At 38.5% G+C, this 19,538-nt stretch overlaps 1 protein-coding gene across 1 annotated transcript in view; it reads left to right on the top strand.

The window, feature by feature from the left end:
- Nucleotides 1-6,193, top strand: part of LOC126234970 (ankyrin repeat domain-containing protein 1-like) — a 47,288-nt gene extending 41,095 nt beyond the window's left edge. Inside the window, exon 4 of the mRNA XM_049943709.1 lies at nt 5,812-6,193. Within this exon, the coding sequence (XP_049799666.1) occupies nt 5,812-6,193 (382 nt within the window). The remainder of the gene's footprint in view (nt 1-5,811) is intronic.
- Nucleotides 6,194-19,538: the final 13,345 nt, after the last annotated feature.

Here is a 19,538-nt window from a genome sequence, read left to right as displayed (position 1 = left end):
GATGTTTAGTTCTTTTTGTCTTTTATGTTTGTTCAACGGAATTTTGTTTCCTTTGTGTACCATTGTTTTGTATATAGGGTTTCTGTGTATATCTGGAGGACTGTACGCAACATCTACAGCAAAACAGAATATAAAACATAATCGATTATTTAATAGTCAGTAATGGAAACATAATAAATTTTACAACTGACAACTCCATGTAAATAATGTAATCCACAAAAAATGTAACACCTCTGACAGTGTACAAACTCTTTGTGAAACCATATTACCATAATATCCATGTAACATGTTTTGATTACAAAAACAAAAAAAAAGTGTGATGGTTTGTGTGTGTTCATAATGGATAAGATACAATATCTGTAAGTAGTTGGAAGACAATACTATTTCTAAAATTAGCATATAAAAAACATCCCAAGATTTATCTTGTCAAATTTTCCGATTGTAGTATAACTTCAGAGAGACGACTACAGTGAAGGAGAAGCAGAAAATCACACATGTAAACATCACAAAACACACTTGTGTAAACAAATGTACTTGGCAACGAGAATGAATTCTCGAAAGGTGACGTGTTAAGCATGAAAACGTATGTAAATGGTGCAGTTTCCACTATTTAAATCATGAATGACACAGTTGCAGGCTTTCCAAAATCATTGATTGTGATGAATACCATTAAGTTTCTAATATTATTTTTAGAAGTTTATCATATTATTTCTTATAATATTATTTTATTATTTCTAACCTATTTGTTTCCTGCATGACGTTTTAAAAGTTTTCTCACTTGAAAAAGAAATCCAAACTGAACCTTAATCAATACCTATACACTTCATGAAACCTTTTTAGCAGTTTCGTCCTTTCAGAAAACAAAATCTGCTTGTAGCCAGCTAAACATGGTTTTTCTATGTCAAACAAGGCCGCCGTTATTGAGAGTGAGGACAGCGTGCTCAGCGTCGCGCCTTACTTAATTTGGCCCCCGCCAAAGATGCCACATCAGCAGGCTGCCATAACACAAGGGAGAAAGTCCACAGTTCCGGCACTGGCGGCGTGCAAGTCGCCCCGTATATTGTCTGTGAAATCTCGCCAGCCAGTCACAGCTAGACCATCAACCTTAAGAGACCCATCATGGATTTCTGAGTCCGCAAATGCTGTTTGTAGTTTGCGACCATTGATATCTCATTTACAACGAGTTTGTCAGTGATTACCGATTTTGGTTGGGCACATTTCTGCCAGGTGTGTGTTCAGCTTAGTTTGAAGATGTGGCAGAGTCTGGTATGACCTGCTCAGTGTGCACAGTAATAAAGTTGTTTATATCTGAGAATTCAGAGTTCATAACAAATTTTCATATGGAATTCACTATTAAGTAAGTATGCATACTATTCTTGTTGGATAAAAAATTAGCAACAGGCGTTAGACATTTTCTTCTGTTCTGAACTTCTAACGCATTTTCAACATTCATCAATGGCTTTCTGAGGAAAGCTACATGGAAACGGGAACAGAAGACTCAGTGTGATTCACTTATTTCTAGTTCCTACATTTACTGTCCATCCCACATAAACCGATAACTACGGCTGAAATGCTGCCATCCAGCACTACCACAGGAACTATAGTGAGCATGATAAATGCAACTTCGAAACATGTAGCTAATGTTAAGGGCACATGGTCGAGCGGCTGCTCGTAAGCCACACATCATGCCGGTAAATGCCAAATGACGCCTCGCTTGGTGTAAGGAGCGTAAACATTCCACGATTGAACAGTGGAAAAACGTTGTGTGGAGTGACGAATCACGGTATACAATGTGGCGATCCGATTGCAGGGTGCGGGTATGGCGAGTGCCTGGTGAACGTCATCTGCCAGTGTGTATAGCGCCAACAGTGAAATTTGGAGGCGGTGGTGTTATGGTGTGGTCATGTTTTTCATGGAACCCTTGTTGTTTTGCGTGGCACTATCACAGCACAGGCGTACATTGATGTTTTAAGCACATTCTTGCTTCCCACTGTTGAAGAGCAATTCGGGGATGGCGACTGCATCTTTCAACACGATCGAGCATCTGTTCATAATGCACGGCCTGTGACGGAGTGGTGACACGACAATAACATCCCTGTAATTGACTGGGCTGCACAGAGTCTTGACCTGGATCCTACAGAACACCTTCGGGATGTTTTGGAACGACGACTTCGTGACAGGCCTCACCGACCGACATCGATACCTCTCCTCAGCACAGCACTCTGAGGAGAATGGGTTGTCACTCCCCAAGAAACCTTCCAGCACCTGATTGAATGTATGCCTGCGAGAGTGGAAGCTGTCATCAGGGCTAAGTGTGGGCCAACACCATGTTGAATTCCAGCATTACCGATGGAGGGCGCCATTTTCAGTCAGGTGTCCGGATACTTTTGATCACAAAGTGTAGTAGTATACTAAATGTAAGTCAGTGGCCATCACCAGATTACTATTGGTGGTCATTTCAATAGGAAAACACACACACACACAACGATGTCCATACGTTTCCCTGCTTCGTTTCATGACAGGTAAATGAGCAACTCCAAAAATTCAGAATTTGACCACTATTGATACAACAATGTATCGGTTGGTTATAATTAAACTGGTTGTGTTTCGAGCGCTGCATTCAGGTTGTATACACTGCAGACCACTGAAACACCGTAGGTGTGTTCATTAATCGGTCTGCTCATGGAGTGTGCTGAAAAAAATAATAATTCTGCCTTCTGCCACCCGGCGAAAATATGGAACAGTAAGCAGTCAGGAACGATCAAACACATGATAACGGTGGTTCTGGTACGTTTATTAAGAGATAATATCACAAGTTACAACACATGTTCAATGTGGTTCCCAAAACAGCATCCATAACTTGGCGGGATCGACAATTGTCCGAAGCACATCCGACGAAAGCAGAGCAAAAGGTCGTCGTATGCTATCCTTCAGATCAGAAAGATTCCAGATACATCACTGATAGTCACGATCTTCAGATATCCCCCACAACCAAAAGTCACATGGATTTAAGTCAAGGGATCTGGAATTCCACGCATCTTGCAATTGCCTAGAGATAATGCCGTTGTTATCGAAGGTTTCTCAAAGCAAGTCTTTCACCTGGCAAGTGACGTGTGGTCTTACCCCACTTCACGTGAAAATAGTAATGTGGACACAGTTGCGTTTTGGCGAAGCCGCAATCACGTATTGCACACGGGGGTCCTTATAACACGCAGATGCCACAGTACACCTAACAGGCCCGCGACGTGTAATCTCTTCAAGTAAAAATGGACCGAGAGTGAAGGAGCTTAAGAAACCATACCACACAGGCACGTAAGCTGAGTGCAGTGGATGTTTCTGCCAAAGGTGAGGTGGAGTATAACCCCATATGCGACAGTTCTGTGCATTTGCGGCACGGTGAAGAGTAAAATGAGCCTCGTCTGTCCAAAGAATAATACTTGGCCACATGTCATCCATTTTCATGCATGCCAAAAAACAAATGGCAAAGATACGGTGTTGTAGCCTATCTTGGGGCTTCATTTGAAGCACAGTCTAAAATGATACCAGTGTAAAATGCGCCGACAAAACTTTTGAACCATTGACCTGAGGAGAGACAATTCCTGTCACACAAATCGCGTACTGGCTGCAGAATTTGAGGCTCGTTTGTGTACGGTCAGCTATAGTTAAACAACAACTGCCATGGGAACAGGCCGCCTCTCCCTCCCTGCTCCACCGTCTAATTCGTCCGTTTCTTAAAATTTCTTGATTATATTCTTTAGCCTATTTATTGACACGGGTCTTCTCTGCAACTGTTTCTGGCGGCGACATTTCTACAATGCAATGCTGCTATTCCTGCCATTCTCATGACCAACTTTACTAGCAGTGCATGGTCTTTCTTCTCAATAGCCATTGCGTTTCGTATGGAAAACTTCAGCCTTCTTAACCAATTACAACAAGTCACTTCACAAAAGGAATTAACGCACATCACCAAGCGACATACAGCATAGTGACGTCAAAACAGGAAATGTTTCAAATTATGACTGCTTACAGCATATATTTTCACCTCGCGGCAGAAAGTGGAGCTGTTATATATTTTTTCAGCATACTCTACGAGCGCACCAGTTATTGAACATACCTACAATGTTTCAGCGTCCTGCGGAATATACAGCCCACAATGCAGCTCTTGGAACACAATTAGTTAAATTTCAACCACATAGTATAATCTCAGTCAACGGGATTTTCATCTCTGTCAGCCTTGTGTGTGTTATAGAAATCAGATTGCATCTTCCTTCATACATCAAGTTAAATCCTTGCTTCATGTTAAGTATTTCGCACTTCAGAGGAGAGCAAGGTCTCACCTCTATGAGGTACACTCCTAGTACATAACAAATGGTTCAAATGGCTCTGAGCACTATGGGACTTAACATCTATGGTCATCAGTCCCCTAGAACTTAGAACTACTTAAACCTAACTAACCTAAGGACATCACACAACACCCAGCCATCACGAGGCAGAGAAAATCCCTTGACCCCGCCGGGAATCGAACCTGGGAACCCGGGCGTGGGAAGCGAGAACGCTACCGCACGACCACGAGATGCGGGCTGTACATAACACTGGTGTTCATAGCAATGTCCATCCTCTTTACTCGAGTACTGAAATTTAAAATACACTTTTCTGCATTTACCTATAGTGGAATCTGCTAGAGGTATTTCGTGTAACTAGAGAGACATGTTGTGATGTACTGTCCCAAAAGTAAACAACTATTTATTACAATGTATTCACACAAAAAGTCAAAAACTATTTCATATAAACTCGAGAGACATGTTGTGATGTACTGTCCCAAAAATAAACAACTATTTATTACAATGTGTTCACACAAAAAATCAAAAACTATTTCATATAAACTGTTTGGAAATATTGCTACTCTTTCTGATTTTATTGATTGTTTGTAAGTTTATTGTCACTTTACTGTGCAATATTAAGTACGTGCTAATGTTTCTCTTCTGTTGTTTTTCGTAGGAAAGGTAATCTATGATCTTCACATGGAAACAACATTTATACAGAAACGAATAGGATATTTATAAACAAAATATGCCTCCCTTAGCAGAATAACCTGAAGCAGGAATCTTTCACTCTGCAGCAGACTGTGTTCCATTTTTAAACTTCCTTGCATGTTAACAATATGTGCAGGACCAGGATTCTAATCTGAAACGTTGCCTTTTATTGTTTTTTTTTTTCATGTGTCATCTTTTCAACTTCCAGTATGACCACACTGGGAAGTACTGAAGATGCAGGAAATGACTGTCAATGATTGATATTTTCATGAATTTTGATACAGTTACGCTGTGGAGTACATGATCTCTCAGTAAAGTACAAAACTTTTTATTACAATGTCTAGATCACTATACTTCCTTCATATTAGGCGACCAGTTTCAACTTCACTTTGCGGTCGTCTTCAGGCCACACAATTATTACTGCAATTGTGATTTCGTGAATTGACGAGCTATTCCGGTAACGATCATATAACCTGAATATGACTGCGAATTGCGGTTGAAACTAGTCGTCTTATGTGTTAACATGACAATTGAATTCGTTTATATATGATGAATAATAGGAATTATTAATAGAAGTGAATGGAAACAGCAACAAGGAGATAATATTGTCTTTTATATCTTAATATACTTTCCTACTATTCTGTACCACAGATGTAAGAAAACTGTAGATTTAACGCTTGTTGCCACTGTCTGTATTCAGAACTGCTACTAGACAACTTTGCTTCAGTAGATATGTGAGTCTGCAGTAAAGTGGGATGATTTCACTGTTTCTTTGCAGCACCAAGCCAGAAGAGGATCTGAATTGGAGGCTTCTGCAGGCAGCTAAGGATGGAGCAGTGGAGGAACTGCGGGTGCTGACCGCTGTTGGGGCAGATGTTGAGACAAGGGACGAGTATAGGAAAACAGCCCTCCACTGGGCAGCAGAGAGGGGGTATGCGAGGGCAGTCGATTGTCTACTGAGCAATGGGGCAGAAGTGAACACCAGGGACAGGTGGCAGCTTACACCGCTGCACAGGGCAGCAGAGAGGGGGCACCAGGATGTGGTAACTGTGCTGCTGGAAGCAGGAGCAGACAAGTCGGCCATGGACAACAGAGGGAGAACACCTCTGTACATCGCCAAAGTGATCAATAGGTGGCAAATTATGAACATTCTGAGGTGACGTTTGTAGTCTAACGCTTTGCGAAGGAAGTAGAGGGAAATAGCCACTAAAGGCACTGATTTTTAGCGATCTCATGTAGTATGCCTCTATTGACCAAAACCTTCCGAAGAGGCACTGAAGAAGAAGGAGCTATCAGATGGGAGGCAGCAGGAAGCAAACCCTCAACTTCAGGCAGCACGTAAATGCGGCATACAGCTCAGAAATCAGGATAAGCCATGTTCAAACACAAGACACTGTCTGTCTCGGCTTAGTGACGCCTATAGTTGCAGCTAGCTCCAAAGCACTTTCCAGTTCACCTTCTTCGAAATGCACTCTAGCTTACATGTCCGAAGACTGGCTTTTGAGAGGGACTCTTATGCTAGGTTGATATGGACAAAAAAATAAAGAAAAGAACCCTTGACTTTGACTCAAGAATACTAATGAACCACAGAAGCACGGAAACAAAAAGCAATAAGTGTTGCCACAAGTTCTATAACAGTCATAGAACATACCAGGAACAAGAAGTTACAGACATACAGATAAAACCTACAAAGAAAATGGAAGCCAAGAAGTCATTACGTGGGGAAGGTATATAATGTGAAAGTACACAATCTACAGAAAATTTTCCTTCACAGATTGAACGAATTTTGTGTACACACATTAATACTTGGAAGATTAAAGTAATTACAGCTATTGGTTGAGGCAATACGTCAAATCACTCCCATTAGCTGATCAAATTAATTTTCCGATTCAGAAGTGGTGGACTGAATTCAGTTGACCGTGAATAAATTACAAACAGACACAGGTCAGTTACAAATGTTGCTCCACAAAGTGTTAGAGAGAAGAGAGGAAATATATGGTGCTGACGTGCTGTGCAGACATCTGGTAATGATGTATCGCCATAAAACATTTGGTCCCAGGCTTCCCTGACTGCAATTCTATGTTCACACACAGCACTTGTGATATATTGCGAACATTTGGACTTCAAGCGCAAATAGTAAGTTTGTTCAGTAATGCAACTGTCCAAAGTACCAAGAATGAGAACGATGTCATGATAACGTTGAAGAAATATAGCTTAAAACACTATGCAATGAAGTGCCACACAGTAAATAACGTAGATTTCATTGGTGCCAGTTACAGCTCAAGTAATAACAAAGTGGAATAAGCCAATGGCTGCTATTATCTATTTAGATAAGAGGGTGATAGTGACAAAGATTGGTCAGGTTTTTGATGAATTTTAACTACACACAAAACAGGCAGATATTAGGCTACTACCATAACATTTTAGTACAGTCACGATATACAACCATGCGTTAAAAATCTTTAGAAGATAACAATTATGGAACATAGGGGCAAACTTATGTTCACTCTGGATCCTTACACTAAATCTACACTGTGGTATAATGAAAGACAAAATGAAAGGTAGTGGCTCTCTGCGATGCAGTACAAGAACTAGTGTCATACGTAATTAATAAACCATTCAATTAATCTACAAATCATAACTGAGAACATGCTTCAACAAAACACCATAACTTCGCAGTCTCGTGAGGAGCATGTGGCGGCATATTATATCGTAATGAAGTGTAGCTACAATCTACAGGGTGGAAACTTGGAATTGCAAAACAAGTTCATGATAAGGTCGATTGACAAAGTAGGGCTTGATGTGACAGAAAAGAGGAAGAATCGTTATATCCGATTAAACTGACAATGAGAGGCAAAAATTGGAACCTCAGAACATGTTCTTCAGCACCGTGTGCACTTCAGGGATATCATCGAATATGAAGGAGTTGAAATAGGGGAATACACAAAATTGAACAGAGCGAAACGCGGTGTCACAGGTAAAATAATTTAACAAAGTACCCAGAAGGCAGCTGAAGATTTCCCTTCAAGAAAAAGTGACGACAATGCCTGTGTCGCGATGGAGAACTAACTGTATAAATGACTATAACAGATCATAGTGGAGACCTGTGTTGACCTGCGTGTGATGCGGCGACGGACTCTGGGGACTGCCAGGAGCTGCCGCTTCTGTGAAACCTGAGGCTGTCCTCCCCGGATCAAGGGATACGACAAGAAGATTGATGGGACGTTCGCTATGATGCACAGGGCCTCCTTCCTGGAGGCAACATTCGCGCCAGAGAATCTGCGGCGCAGATGGCGGCTTGAATTGAGATTGTTAAAAAGTAAAACAAGCGTAAAACCATTGCAGGTCACAGAAAACTTTTAAGAAAAGGTTGAAATCAAGAGATTTGGCCTCTCTAGTGTGGTCGATGTGTTTCCTTTTCAAAAACACTGTGCTGTTAGCAACAAACCTGATCGCATCTATTTTGAAGAACATGGGGATACGGAATCGCCTATTCCTGTAATGTTAAATTATGCCTACTATAGCGAAAATTTTCTCAGAAACTACTGGAGCCAGAGAGAGAAAGTTTTTACGGACATGTAACAATACTGAAACAAGTTTTTTTGTAAAAGTAATTACTTACAGAGATATTTTTTATTTATCTTACTTTAAATTTTTTTGAATCACTTTTCTACATCTACATCTACATACATACTCCGCAATCCACCATACGGTGCGTGGCGGAGGGTACCTCGTACCACAACTAGCATCTTCTCTCCCTGTTCCGCTCCCAAACAGAACGAGGGAAAAGTGACTGCCTATATGCCTCTGTACGAGCCCTAATCTCTCTTATCTTATCTTTGTGGTCTTTCCGCGAAATATAAGTTGGCGGCAATAAAATTGTACTGCAGTCAGCCTCAAATGCTGGTTCTCTAAATTTCCTCAGTAGCGATTCACGAAAAGAACGCCTCCTTTCCTCTAGAGACTCCGACCCAAGTTCCTGAAGCATTTCCGTAACACTCGCGTGATGATCAAACCTACCAGTAACAAATCTAGCAGCCCGCCTCTGAATTGCTTCTATGTCCTCCCTCAATCCGACCTGATACGGATCCCGACGCTCGAGCAGTACTCAAGAATAGGTCGTATTAGTGATTTATAAGCGGTCTCCTTTACAGATAAACCACATCTTCCCAAAATTCTACCAATGAACCGAAGACGACTATCCGCCTTCCCCACAACTGCCATTACATGCTTGTCCCGCTTCATATCGCTCTGCAATGTTACGCCCAAATATTTAATCGACGTGACTGTGTCAAGCGATACACTACTAATGGAGTATTAAAAAATTACGGGATTATTTTTCCTATTCATCTGCATTAATTTACATTTATCTATATTTAGAGTTAGCTGCCATTCTTTACACCAATCACAAATCCTGTCTAAGTCATCTTGTATCCTCCTACAGTCACTCAACGACGACACCTTCCCGTACACCACAGCATCATCAGCAAACAGCAGCACAGTGCTATCCACCCTATCCAAAAGATCATTTATATAGAGAGAAAACAACAGCGGACCTACCACACTTCCCTGAGGCACTCCAGATGATACCCTTACCTCCGATGAACACTCACCATCGAGGACAACGTACTGGGTTCTACTACATAGTCACTTCTAAATCTTTTGTAAATCAGATAATTCAAAAAACATTGTTTCAGTATGTACAAGAAACCAAAGTGTCTATGTCATAAAAGTTTCAGACTTCTAGGTTCAACAGTACCTGAGATAATATTCCTAGAAGAAGTAAAAAGTAAACTTACGGCGAACGCAGAAATAAGATTAAAAACATTCCAGATCCATAGTTAACACCCCCATTACGGTCTTCATAATCAACTTCAAGCCTTCTTTTGGTGCTCCTTCGAACCTGCCCTGATTTTTTCACTAATGTCTTGATTATATTGTGTGCATGGCTTAGTCTGTGCCGATCTAAAGTCAACATAGCACGTACTGTGGAGGAACCAACACGCAAACCCAACTTTTCTAGAACCTCGCATTTAGTAACATTTCCAAGACTGGGGGTTGCCACAGCATCGTACACTCCAAAACGCAGTGTATTAATTCCAACAAATATTGTTTTTAGGAGGCATGCCATATTATGCTATTCAAGCGCTCCTGGGGGTTCTGCGTTCTTTCATAAAGACATTTCACCAGGAGACTTCTGTCAGCCAGATCTCTGAAGAAGTGCTTCACTTCTTCCATGATAGTTGCTGGTAGACTATGGTGATGACTGCATTTCTCCCCAGTTATCAGTCCACTATTGTATTTACACCAGCTCTTTTCAACTTTGGAGCAGAAACTATGCTCCATATGCTCAAAATGCCGACGCAGTGTGGAAATACAAAGCCCATATAGCTTTCCTCATTTCTTCAAGATTGTCTGTATTTTTCCTGATTGTTAGGCCACAGCGATTCTGAATGTCGTCAATCGTCGAATCAGTCAACCTTTCTTTCCCATCAAAGGTTTTCTCATCATCTAGTTTTTTCCTTTCATAATTGATTTCAACCTTTTCAGTCCGGCACCCATTCTCCTCTCCACGTGTCCTATGCATTCAAGTTTGCTTAGTTTTACACTGTTCCCACATGGTTAGCTTTCCAAAACTTCTTTGAATGCTTTAGAGTCACCATCTCCCAGATACTGGACATAACGAACATCACACCACTATAAGAGCGATGAAAAATTTTTTTCACCTCAGCAATCTCCATGTCACCAATACCACCATAATAAGTAGCAACAAGGGATCACGATGTTCATTTTTCAGCCTATCTATGCATCTACAGTATTTGGACATTATTGCAAAATCAAGCAACTAGTTGCTACGACAACACCATTTTGTAGGTGTGACCCCTTTTTGCTATGTGCCATCAAAAGCTACTGTGAGGTGACATGCCAACATTTTCTTTATTGCTTCTTCTACAGCTTCCTGCATTGACTTCTATGCTACATCTGTAACTGCAGATCCCAGTACATAGTTGTAAGCATCGAACTTTGAAGGTACATTGGGAAGATTAAAGATAGCATATCACCTGCTGCTCTGCTCTTACCAATCGCCCGCCACCCATAGACAAACCTAATATTTGCACTATAAAATTTAGTTTTGTTGTATCCACTATTTATAGTTACTGAAGCAGAGCATGGAAACTTACAGGTTGTATTTACAAACACTGCATATTAAATTAAACTGGGCAACCAGGCCAACATGGGACTCTACAGAAACGTTTCCTTGGCATTTTTTGCAGCACACGATGTTTTCACGAGCTTCACGCAATGTACTGGTATCAATGAGTTCAAAAACTTCCTTCCCTTTATCAGATAAATCATATTTCTCTTTCAAATCTCTGAGGTTTTTTTATGAGAAGCACTGTTTTCATTTGGAATAAGTCCGTTCTGCAAATCAGAAGTGAGTGGACCCACATTTTAAACACTTGGATCCTAGCTCTAGGCATTTTTACTGAACAAAATGGAGTAATAAATACGAAAAAATTCGACACAACAACAAACAATCCAAACTCAAAAAATCGAAGAGTAACTTCATGAAAGCAGAGATAAATAATTTCGGACAAATAGTGTACAAAGGGTCGCTGGAATGAGGAGTGTTTGAATTCATGTCACAAGAATATACTGCCGAAACGTTTATGGTCAGCTACGACGGAAGTGTATCACAAAAGCACAACACTCGATCTCACAAATCTGTGAAAATAAAATATTTTAAATTCTGGTAGAGCCACGTAAGAGGGAACTTGGAGGAATCTAATAGACCAATAAAACGAAAATTGATTTTTTTTCACCCACAATCCGATTTCGCATATCCTCAAAATAATTATGCAGAAGACAACAGGTGTTATCATAATTGACACATGTCGTTTATAACCTGGGATGTGAAAACAACGGAAGGATGGAGATTTTAGTGAGTAGTTGAGGCATTATATACTTTTACACGTGGTTTTGCCATAGGGGGTCCAGTAATTAGGAAGTTAGGAAACGTTATTCCCCTAAAAAGTATTACTAAATAAATTACAGAACAGTCCGAGTGTGTGCTGAAAAGTAATGTCTCGAAATTTTTCATGTGAAAAATCTTAAAGCTTTTTAAAAAAACAAACGTTATTAACATTCTACATCTTTATTCTTGTCTGCATATTTGCAATCCTCTGCCGCTAGAGGACTCAGAATTGTAGTGTGTAACTTGGCGATGTGTGACGTAACTATGCCGATGCCTGAGAAAAGAGTGTACTGTAGTCGAGTTTCGAATTCTAATCTACAATCCGACGCCTTGGGTTCACTGTCATCGATCATCCTTCGCACAGTCCCAGTTTGACTACATCCGATTTTAATCTGTTTCCAAACGTTAAAGAACACTGTCGAGGACTTCACTTTGATACTGAATAAGGGTCATTCCATGTCAAGTCACCCAGGCCTTAACACCAACCATGTCAGATTTTGATGAAACTTGGTACAATTACTTCTTTTATCATCCTGAAAGCACTTGTTAAATTTTTTGCTGCATCTCTTATAGTTTTTTAAATAAATTTTTAAAGTTTTTAGATTTGGCGTTGTTTCAGCAGTCGGAAATCGTAACTTAAACGTGTCCTCACAACTAAAAAAAATTGTATATTAAAGAATACTCAAGATAACAGTATGAAATTTTGGAATAAGTTTGTGTATTATATCTAAATGTTAAAAAAACTACCATAAAGATGTATTAAAATCTTCCAAACGAAAAAACATTTACAAGTTTTTTATTTTTATTTTTTTAGCTAACGGATGCGTTGTTTTACAAAAACTGCAATATCTAGAGTCTCACACCGGATAGAAAGCTCAAATTTGTTTTAAAATACTCTTAATTGTATAGGCTATTAGATAAAAGTAAAATTATGTTGGCTTTTTAACCTGTTTAATAGTTATCTAATTTTTAAAATAATATTAATTATATTTAAAAAGTAAAAAGTACCAAGTGACTTAGACACCGAAAATAAGTTTTTGTCTTCTGGGAGTAACAATGTACGCTTGGATTTTGTTTTGTTACTCCTGTGTTTTGAAGTAAAAAATTATTACAGTGTTAGATAGTGCTTGGATAGTATTTTATTAAGTTTATTCGAACTTTCAGTAAGTACTGTTACTTCGTTTACAGAGATTCTTTTCCAATATCCTACAAAAGTAACCAGAACAGTAATCAGACCAAAAGTGAAATCAGTATGTCAGATATTCAAACCTGTAGTGTAGGGTTATTTAAAAAATCTGACTGTTTTCAAACAACCTACACACCTTCAAAAAAGTTACAACCGGTATCTGAATTGAGTGAGGAAGAAAAAGATTTGATCCACTTACGATCTGGAATTAATCTGTGTGAATTTAAGAATATATGTTCACACTACAACTACTACTTTTTAAATGTTTTTTAAAAGTATCAAACAACATGTGTAGATCCACTAAAAAAACACAAAAAGCCCATCAAAAAATCGTTGAGAAGTGTAGGCTTGGATCTTTCTAAACAATTACTGACAGAAAATATTAGCATAAAACCTGGACAAAAGCTTTGCTCAACACGCCGTAACTTTTGTGAGGAAAAATTAAGAGTTGAAGTCAATGAAAGCGAAACAGATGATGAAGTCATGGTTGAATTAGAATCATTGGAATCCAGAAATGAATTCCTCGTACAAACAAACATTGCTCTTGATAATTTAGGTTTAACACCGATAAAGCTTCATGGCTTGTCAGAAAAAAGTAAAGGGTCTTATTTTAAAAGGAAGGTTAGCAGTATTGAAAAGACTGCAAAAAAGGCGGTTTCAAAAGCATTAAAATATGATGCACCAAGTTCTGATGATGACGAAGAAGATACAAGTGTGGTTGAGAAAGCAAAGGATTTTGATGTAATGATTTCTCTTATGAAAGAGAAGATTTCATCTGTTGGGAGGTCTAGAAAAATCCAGATTCTGACCTTGGCTCCAGATTCTTGGAGTCGAAATAAAGTGATGAAAGAATTTAATGTAAGTGAGTACATGGTGCGACAAGCTAGAAAGCTAAAATCTGAAAAGGGTATTTTGGAAACTCCTGGTCCAAAAAAAGGTAAAACTCTTTCTGAAAATACAGTAAGACTTGTAACAGATTTTTATGAAAAGGATGAAAGTTCCAGAGTGCTACCTGGAACAAAAGACAAAGTAAGTGTTCAAAAAAATGTGTACATGCAAAAAAGACTCATTTTGTGTAACTTGAGAGAACTCTATTATTCTTTCAAATGGGAGAATCCAGAGGTAGAAGTAGGATTTTCAAAATTTTGTTTCTTGAGACTTAAATGGTGTATCCTTGCTGGTGCTGCAGGCACACACACTGTATGTGTATGCAGTATCCACCAGAATGTTAAACTATTACAGGATGCTGTGAAAATTGAAGAATCTTATAAAGACCTAATTAAGATGCTTGTGTGCAACACGGAAAACCAAAACTGCATGCTACATCACTGTGACAGCTGTCCTGCAAATACTGCAATAACTGAGTACTTAACTGAAAAACTAAGTGAAGATTATGATTTAGAAGAAGAAATTGTAATCAGTCAGTGGGTTAACACAGACAGGGCAGAAATGATCAAACAGTCTATCAGTGTTGAAGACTACATTTCTTTATTGGTTAGGTCATTGGAAAAGCTCACCCCGCACTCGTTTATAGCAAAATCCCAATCAGCAGCCTTTAAAAGATTGAAAGAAGACCCACCACCCAAAACAGCAATTATTGTGATGGATTTCAGTGAAAATTATTCCTTTGTTATACAAAATGAGATCCAAAGTTACCACTGGAATAGAGGTGGTTGTACTGTACACACAGTTGGAGTTTTTCTAAGAAATGAGGAAAACAATGTTTTTGTTTCCAACCACTGTTTTATTAGTGATGACCAAGAACATGACACTGGTTTTGTTAACTTTGTACAAAAAGAAATTACAAAGTGGCTGTCATTACATCATACTGACATTGACTCAGTTCACTACTTTACAGATGGTTGTGCTGGGCAGTACAAAAATAGAAACAGTTTTAAAAATTTGACTGAACACTTGAGAGACTTTAATCTGAAGGCCCAAAACACTTTTTTTTTTTTGCAACAAGTCATGGGAAGTCAATTTGTGATGGCCTAGGAGGAACTATTAAAAGAATTTTAAGGAAAGCCAGTCTACAACTTTCAGACGAAGAACAAATAATGACAGCAATCGATGTGTACAAGTTTTGTGAAAAAAATATTGAAAACATTCATTTTCACTTTATTGACAAAAAAGAAGCTGATTTGCTATGGTTAAAACTAGAAAAACGTTTCTCAGCAACCCGAACCATTCCTGGAACAAGAAGTTTTCATAACTTCAAACCACTTCCAACAAACAACCTTGAAATTAGAAGGACTACAGATAGTGTAAAACCCTCCTTAGTCTTTTCTTTCCATTCTTCTTCTGATTGGGTTCGTGTTGAACCATCCATAAATAGCTATGTGGCTGCAAATTATGATGGTAACTGGTAAAAACAATATTCAATGATGAAGAAGATGCAGAAATTCTATTTCTACATCCCTCAGGACCAGCTGCATCATTTTATTGGCCTGAAAGAGAAGATTCTTGCATAGTGCCTTTGGAGCACATAGTCTGTGTAGTAGACGCACCTCAATCAAGCGGCACTGGAAGAATGTATTACTTCAAAAAAGACTGTATCAAAAGAACTGAAAGCTCTTGGGTGAAGTGGAAAAACAGTTTGAATCAGCATTAATGCTTATTAAAAAGACAAAATTACTCAAAAAATTCAATGTTTCAAGCAATCAGTTGGGTTATACATAAGTGTCGTAAGTACACTATCTTTGTACATAATTCTAATGTAATCTACTATAATTAATAAACATGTTAAAAAGCCATCATTATTTTTGTTTTATCAAGTAGCCTATATGTTTAAGAGTAAATTAAAACAAATTTGAGCATTCTATCAGGTCTGAGACTCTAGATATTGCAATTCTTATAAAACAAAACATCCGTTAAAAAATGCATATATATTTCTTTTCATAGAAAATATTAATATATTTTAATAGTATCATTTTTATCTTCAAATATGTATAATAAATAAACTTGCTGCAAAAATTCATGATGTTATCTAAAAGAGTTTTTAAGACAAGCAATTTTAAAGTTTTGAATACAAATTAAATTTACCATTTCCGAAGGTTCGGAAAATGTAAAACATAAAAACTTTAAAAATTTATTTAAAAAAAACTATAAGAGATACAGCAAAAAAATGCAGGTGTTGTCAGAATGGTATTAGAACCATTTGAGCCAAATTTCATGAAAATCTAAGGAGGTGGGTGTAAAATTTATTTTTTATTGGGTGACTTGATATGGAATGACCCATAAGCGATGGCAGCAGAGGTAAGGTTGTGGTTCTGTCAACAAAGTCAAACATTCTACTGCGAAAACATCAGCAAAGTGGTCTGTCGCTCGGAGAAATGTGTTCGTCAGCACGGTGACTATGCATAGAAATAAATTTGTAGACGTGGAAATGAAGATGAAGAACTTTAATAACGTTTCTTCTATTTAAAAAGTTCTAAGAGTTTTCACATAAAAATTCCGGAGGCATACTGTTCAGCACGCCCTATTACCTATAATATTTAATGAGAAGTCACAGTATGTCATAGTTCCTAGGTAGCAGGCCGATATGTATACCAGCAACAAATAAATGTGTTTTACAATTGTATGAATTTCATTTACGATGAAAAAATCTTAAAATATCACTGGTTGACTGGACTAAATCAGTCCCCAACAACTAACAGTTCAGTATGAGTGTGCCTGTTTCAGAGGATGCTTAATTTATTGACATCACATCGTGAGGTTGGCATCGAGCAATCAAATTAAATTGTTGAAACTAAGTTCGATTATAAAATGAATCGACCATTAACTGAAGAGATCAAATAACTATCAACCATGGCCTTCCTCCAGATCAGTACTACTCAGGTCTGCACAGCCTCGGCCGAATTGTTGGCACCATTTCGCTGCGGCTGAACGCGACATTTCATATGAGCCATACACCGCCAGAATTTTACGGTGAATCCGTGTGCAGTTTCGATGTCTTACCCACAAGAACTGTACTTCAGCTTTGCATTACGTTTCCAGTTGCTGCGCCATTTCACTCGCACACAGCAATGCATCTCTTATCCGTACCGTAGCAGAACTGTATCTCAGGAAACCCGAAACGTGTACTCTTTTCTGACAATGCGACACTGTTATTGTGAAATGGTCTGGGCGTGGGACGACATGTGGAACTTACTTTCTAAAGTCCCTATGTATATACTGATGATGATGATGAGGTCCCATAATCCGAGGAGCGTAGGGGACGATGCGGGAGACCCGCACCTCCATACTAGGCAAGGTCCTAATGGTGGTGGTTTGCCATTGCCTTTAAAATCAACAATTCATCAAGCTTTATTGAAAGAAGCAAACAAGGGCATGGTACAGGTATTAGGCACACGCCCACTGCTCTTAATCTTTCCTCATTTACCTATATATGTGATCTCCACCGACAGTTAAATCATTTGCGATTCCCTGTGATTAAATTGGCGTCAGTTAATAGCCATCATTCATAAGCGACGGGAGGCAGAAGCTTACACACTTTGAGTTGCGTATAAATCAAATGGCAGCCTTTGATTTATATATAGGATACAGCAGTCTGCCTGCAAAAGAGTTTGTTTATAAAAGACTTGTAATTTTCACAGTGGAATACTGCTAATGTGTGTGGGATCTGTATCAACTCGAAAATGTAGAGACGTTGAGAATACGTAAAAAAGTGATGTGCGAATGGTGACAGGCTTGTTAACCAAGGAGGAGAGAAAACAACAATTTCTGGAAAATATCGGATAGCACACACTCTAGAAGAAGAGGAATATAGCGTAAGCTAAAAAGTTTTTCAGGCGCTCGTTATCACTATGGTACAGAAAGCAGAGATAAATAGAACAACAGCACACGTTTAAAAGCTTATTCAACCATTCTCATTATGCTCCAACTGCGAATGGAGGTTACAATTACAGAAGACTACTTTTAGAGATTAATATGGACGCGTGTCTGCACAGATTACCGAAAAACACAGATAATCCAAAAAACCTTTTTTCTTTTTGCCGGAATCTGCTGTTTACAGTTTTAAAAAACATGTTACATGTCACATTTTAAAGTCTATTGCATTACTTAAACATGCTATTATGCGGAGTTGGCATATTTTCGTGGAATGGGGTGGGGCGGGGGTTTGAACTATAATTTCTTAAAATACTGCCAGAGCTCGGCCCTCAACTACCACGTTGACGACACTGTATAATGTTACGGAATAATATGAATAGCCTTGTACACGTTAATCTGTTCCAAGACATCTCCTGACAATGTTAACATATAAGAACGACCGTACTTCTGTTATGAATTACTGCAGCTGTCAAAATACTGTATATTGCCCCACAAAGTAATAGTTTAAAAAAGTAATAGCTCGCAGAATACACCAACACATTATGAACCACGGCTAAAGCAAATTCGGACTGCGACCAACATTTCATCTACTGTATACCTCCTGCATATATCATTATCTGGAATACTTCTACAAGTAATCAACGATTACGTGAGTAAATGTGAGTACAAACTCTGCAAATGTCGAACCTGTGTTACTCGTTTCCAATACACGTTTCGATTATGTACGTAAATGCAACCTTACACAATTTCGCACCTGACTGTCACATACCTAGCACAAAGATCCATATAACGTTGAGATGCTGCGTGTACATATTTGATTTTCTAATAGTAACTCGAGAATTTCCTTCAATATAGACTCAAGTAGTAACTGCCAATACAACTTTTTTTATACGTGTTGTAACTCCTATAGAGCATACACTTACATAAAGTTACTCAAATAACCGCAGTCTTTCGGTAAAATAATTGTGAGAAATTATTTGTAAATTGGTATTTTCTTTTAATACGTATAATAAGCTAGCGGTGTTGTAATTTATTAACTCGTAATTTACGATTACGGGAGCTTAGTAAAACACTATGTCATTAAAGTGTAGATCCTTTTTTTAACTAACAATTAACGATAAAAGGTAAAAAGCGAAGTGCCACACTAACTGATATGTGGTTCTTTACAGTTTAGCTGTAGGCTACACCACGTGGCTGTGTACAGTTGGAGCGCAACTACACCGTTGAGTTGCAGTAATAAAATAATCTAATTATATTATCTATCTCTCCTGACTCTATGGCAAAAATGTTATATATCTGGGAAAATATAACGATTACGTAGTTTACTTTACTTACAGTTGGCGTAATAATTGGTGTAATAACTGCAGACCTTCCTTCTTTTGTCGCTTGATTATGCTAACTTCAAGCAAAGATCTAATTTACCACAGAGTCAGCGATATAATTTTAGTCTCCCCTTCGTTATTTATCAATTTCAAACAGATGGTTTTCTTTGTTTCTTTTTGTATTATAAAAT

Source organism: Schistocerca nitens, chromosome 2 (genome assembly GCF_023898315.1).
Source record: "Schistocerca nitens isolate TAMUIC-IGC-003100 chromosome 2, iqSchNite1.1, whole genome shotgun sequence".
Taxonomy (NCBI): Eukaryota; Metazoa; Arthropoda; class Insecta; order Orthoptera; family Acrididae; genus Schistocerca; species Schistocerca nitens.
The sequence above is the reverse complement of the archived record's forward strand: the minus strand, read 5'-3'. Positions and strand labels throughout refer to the sequence as shown.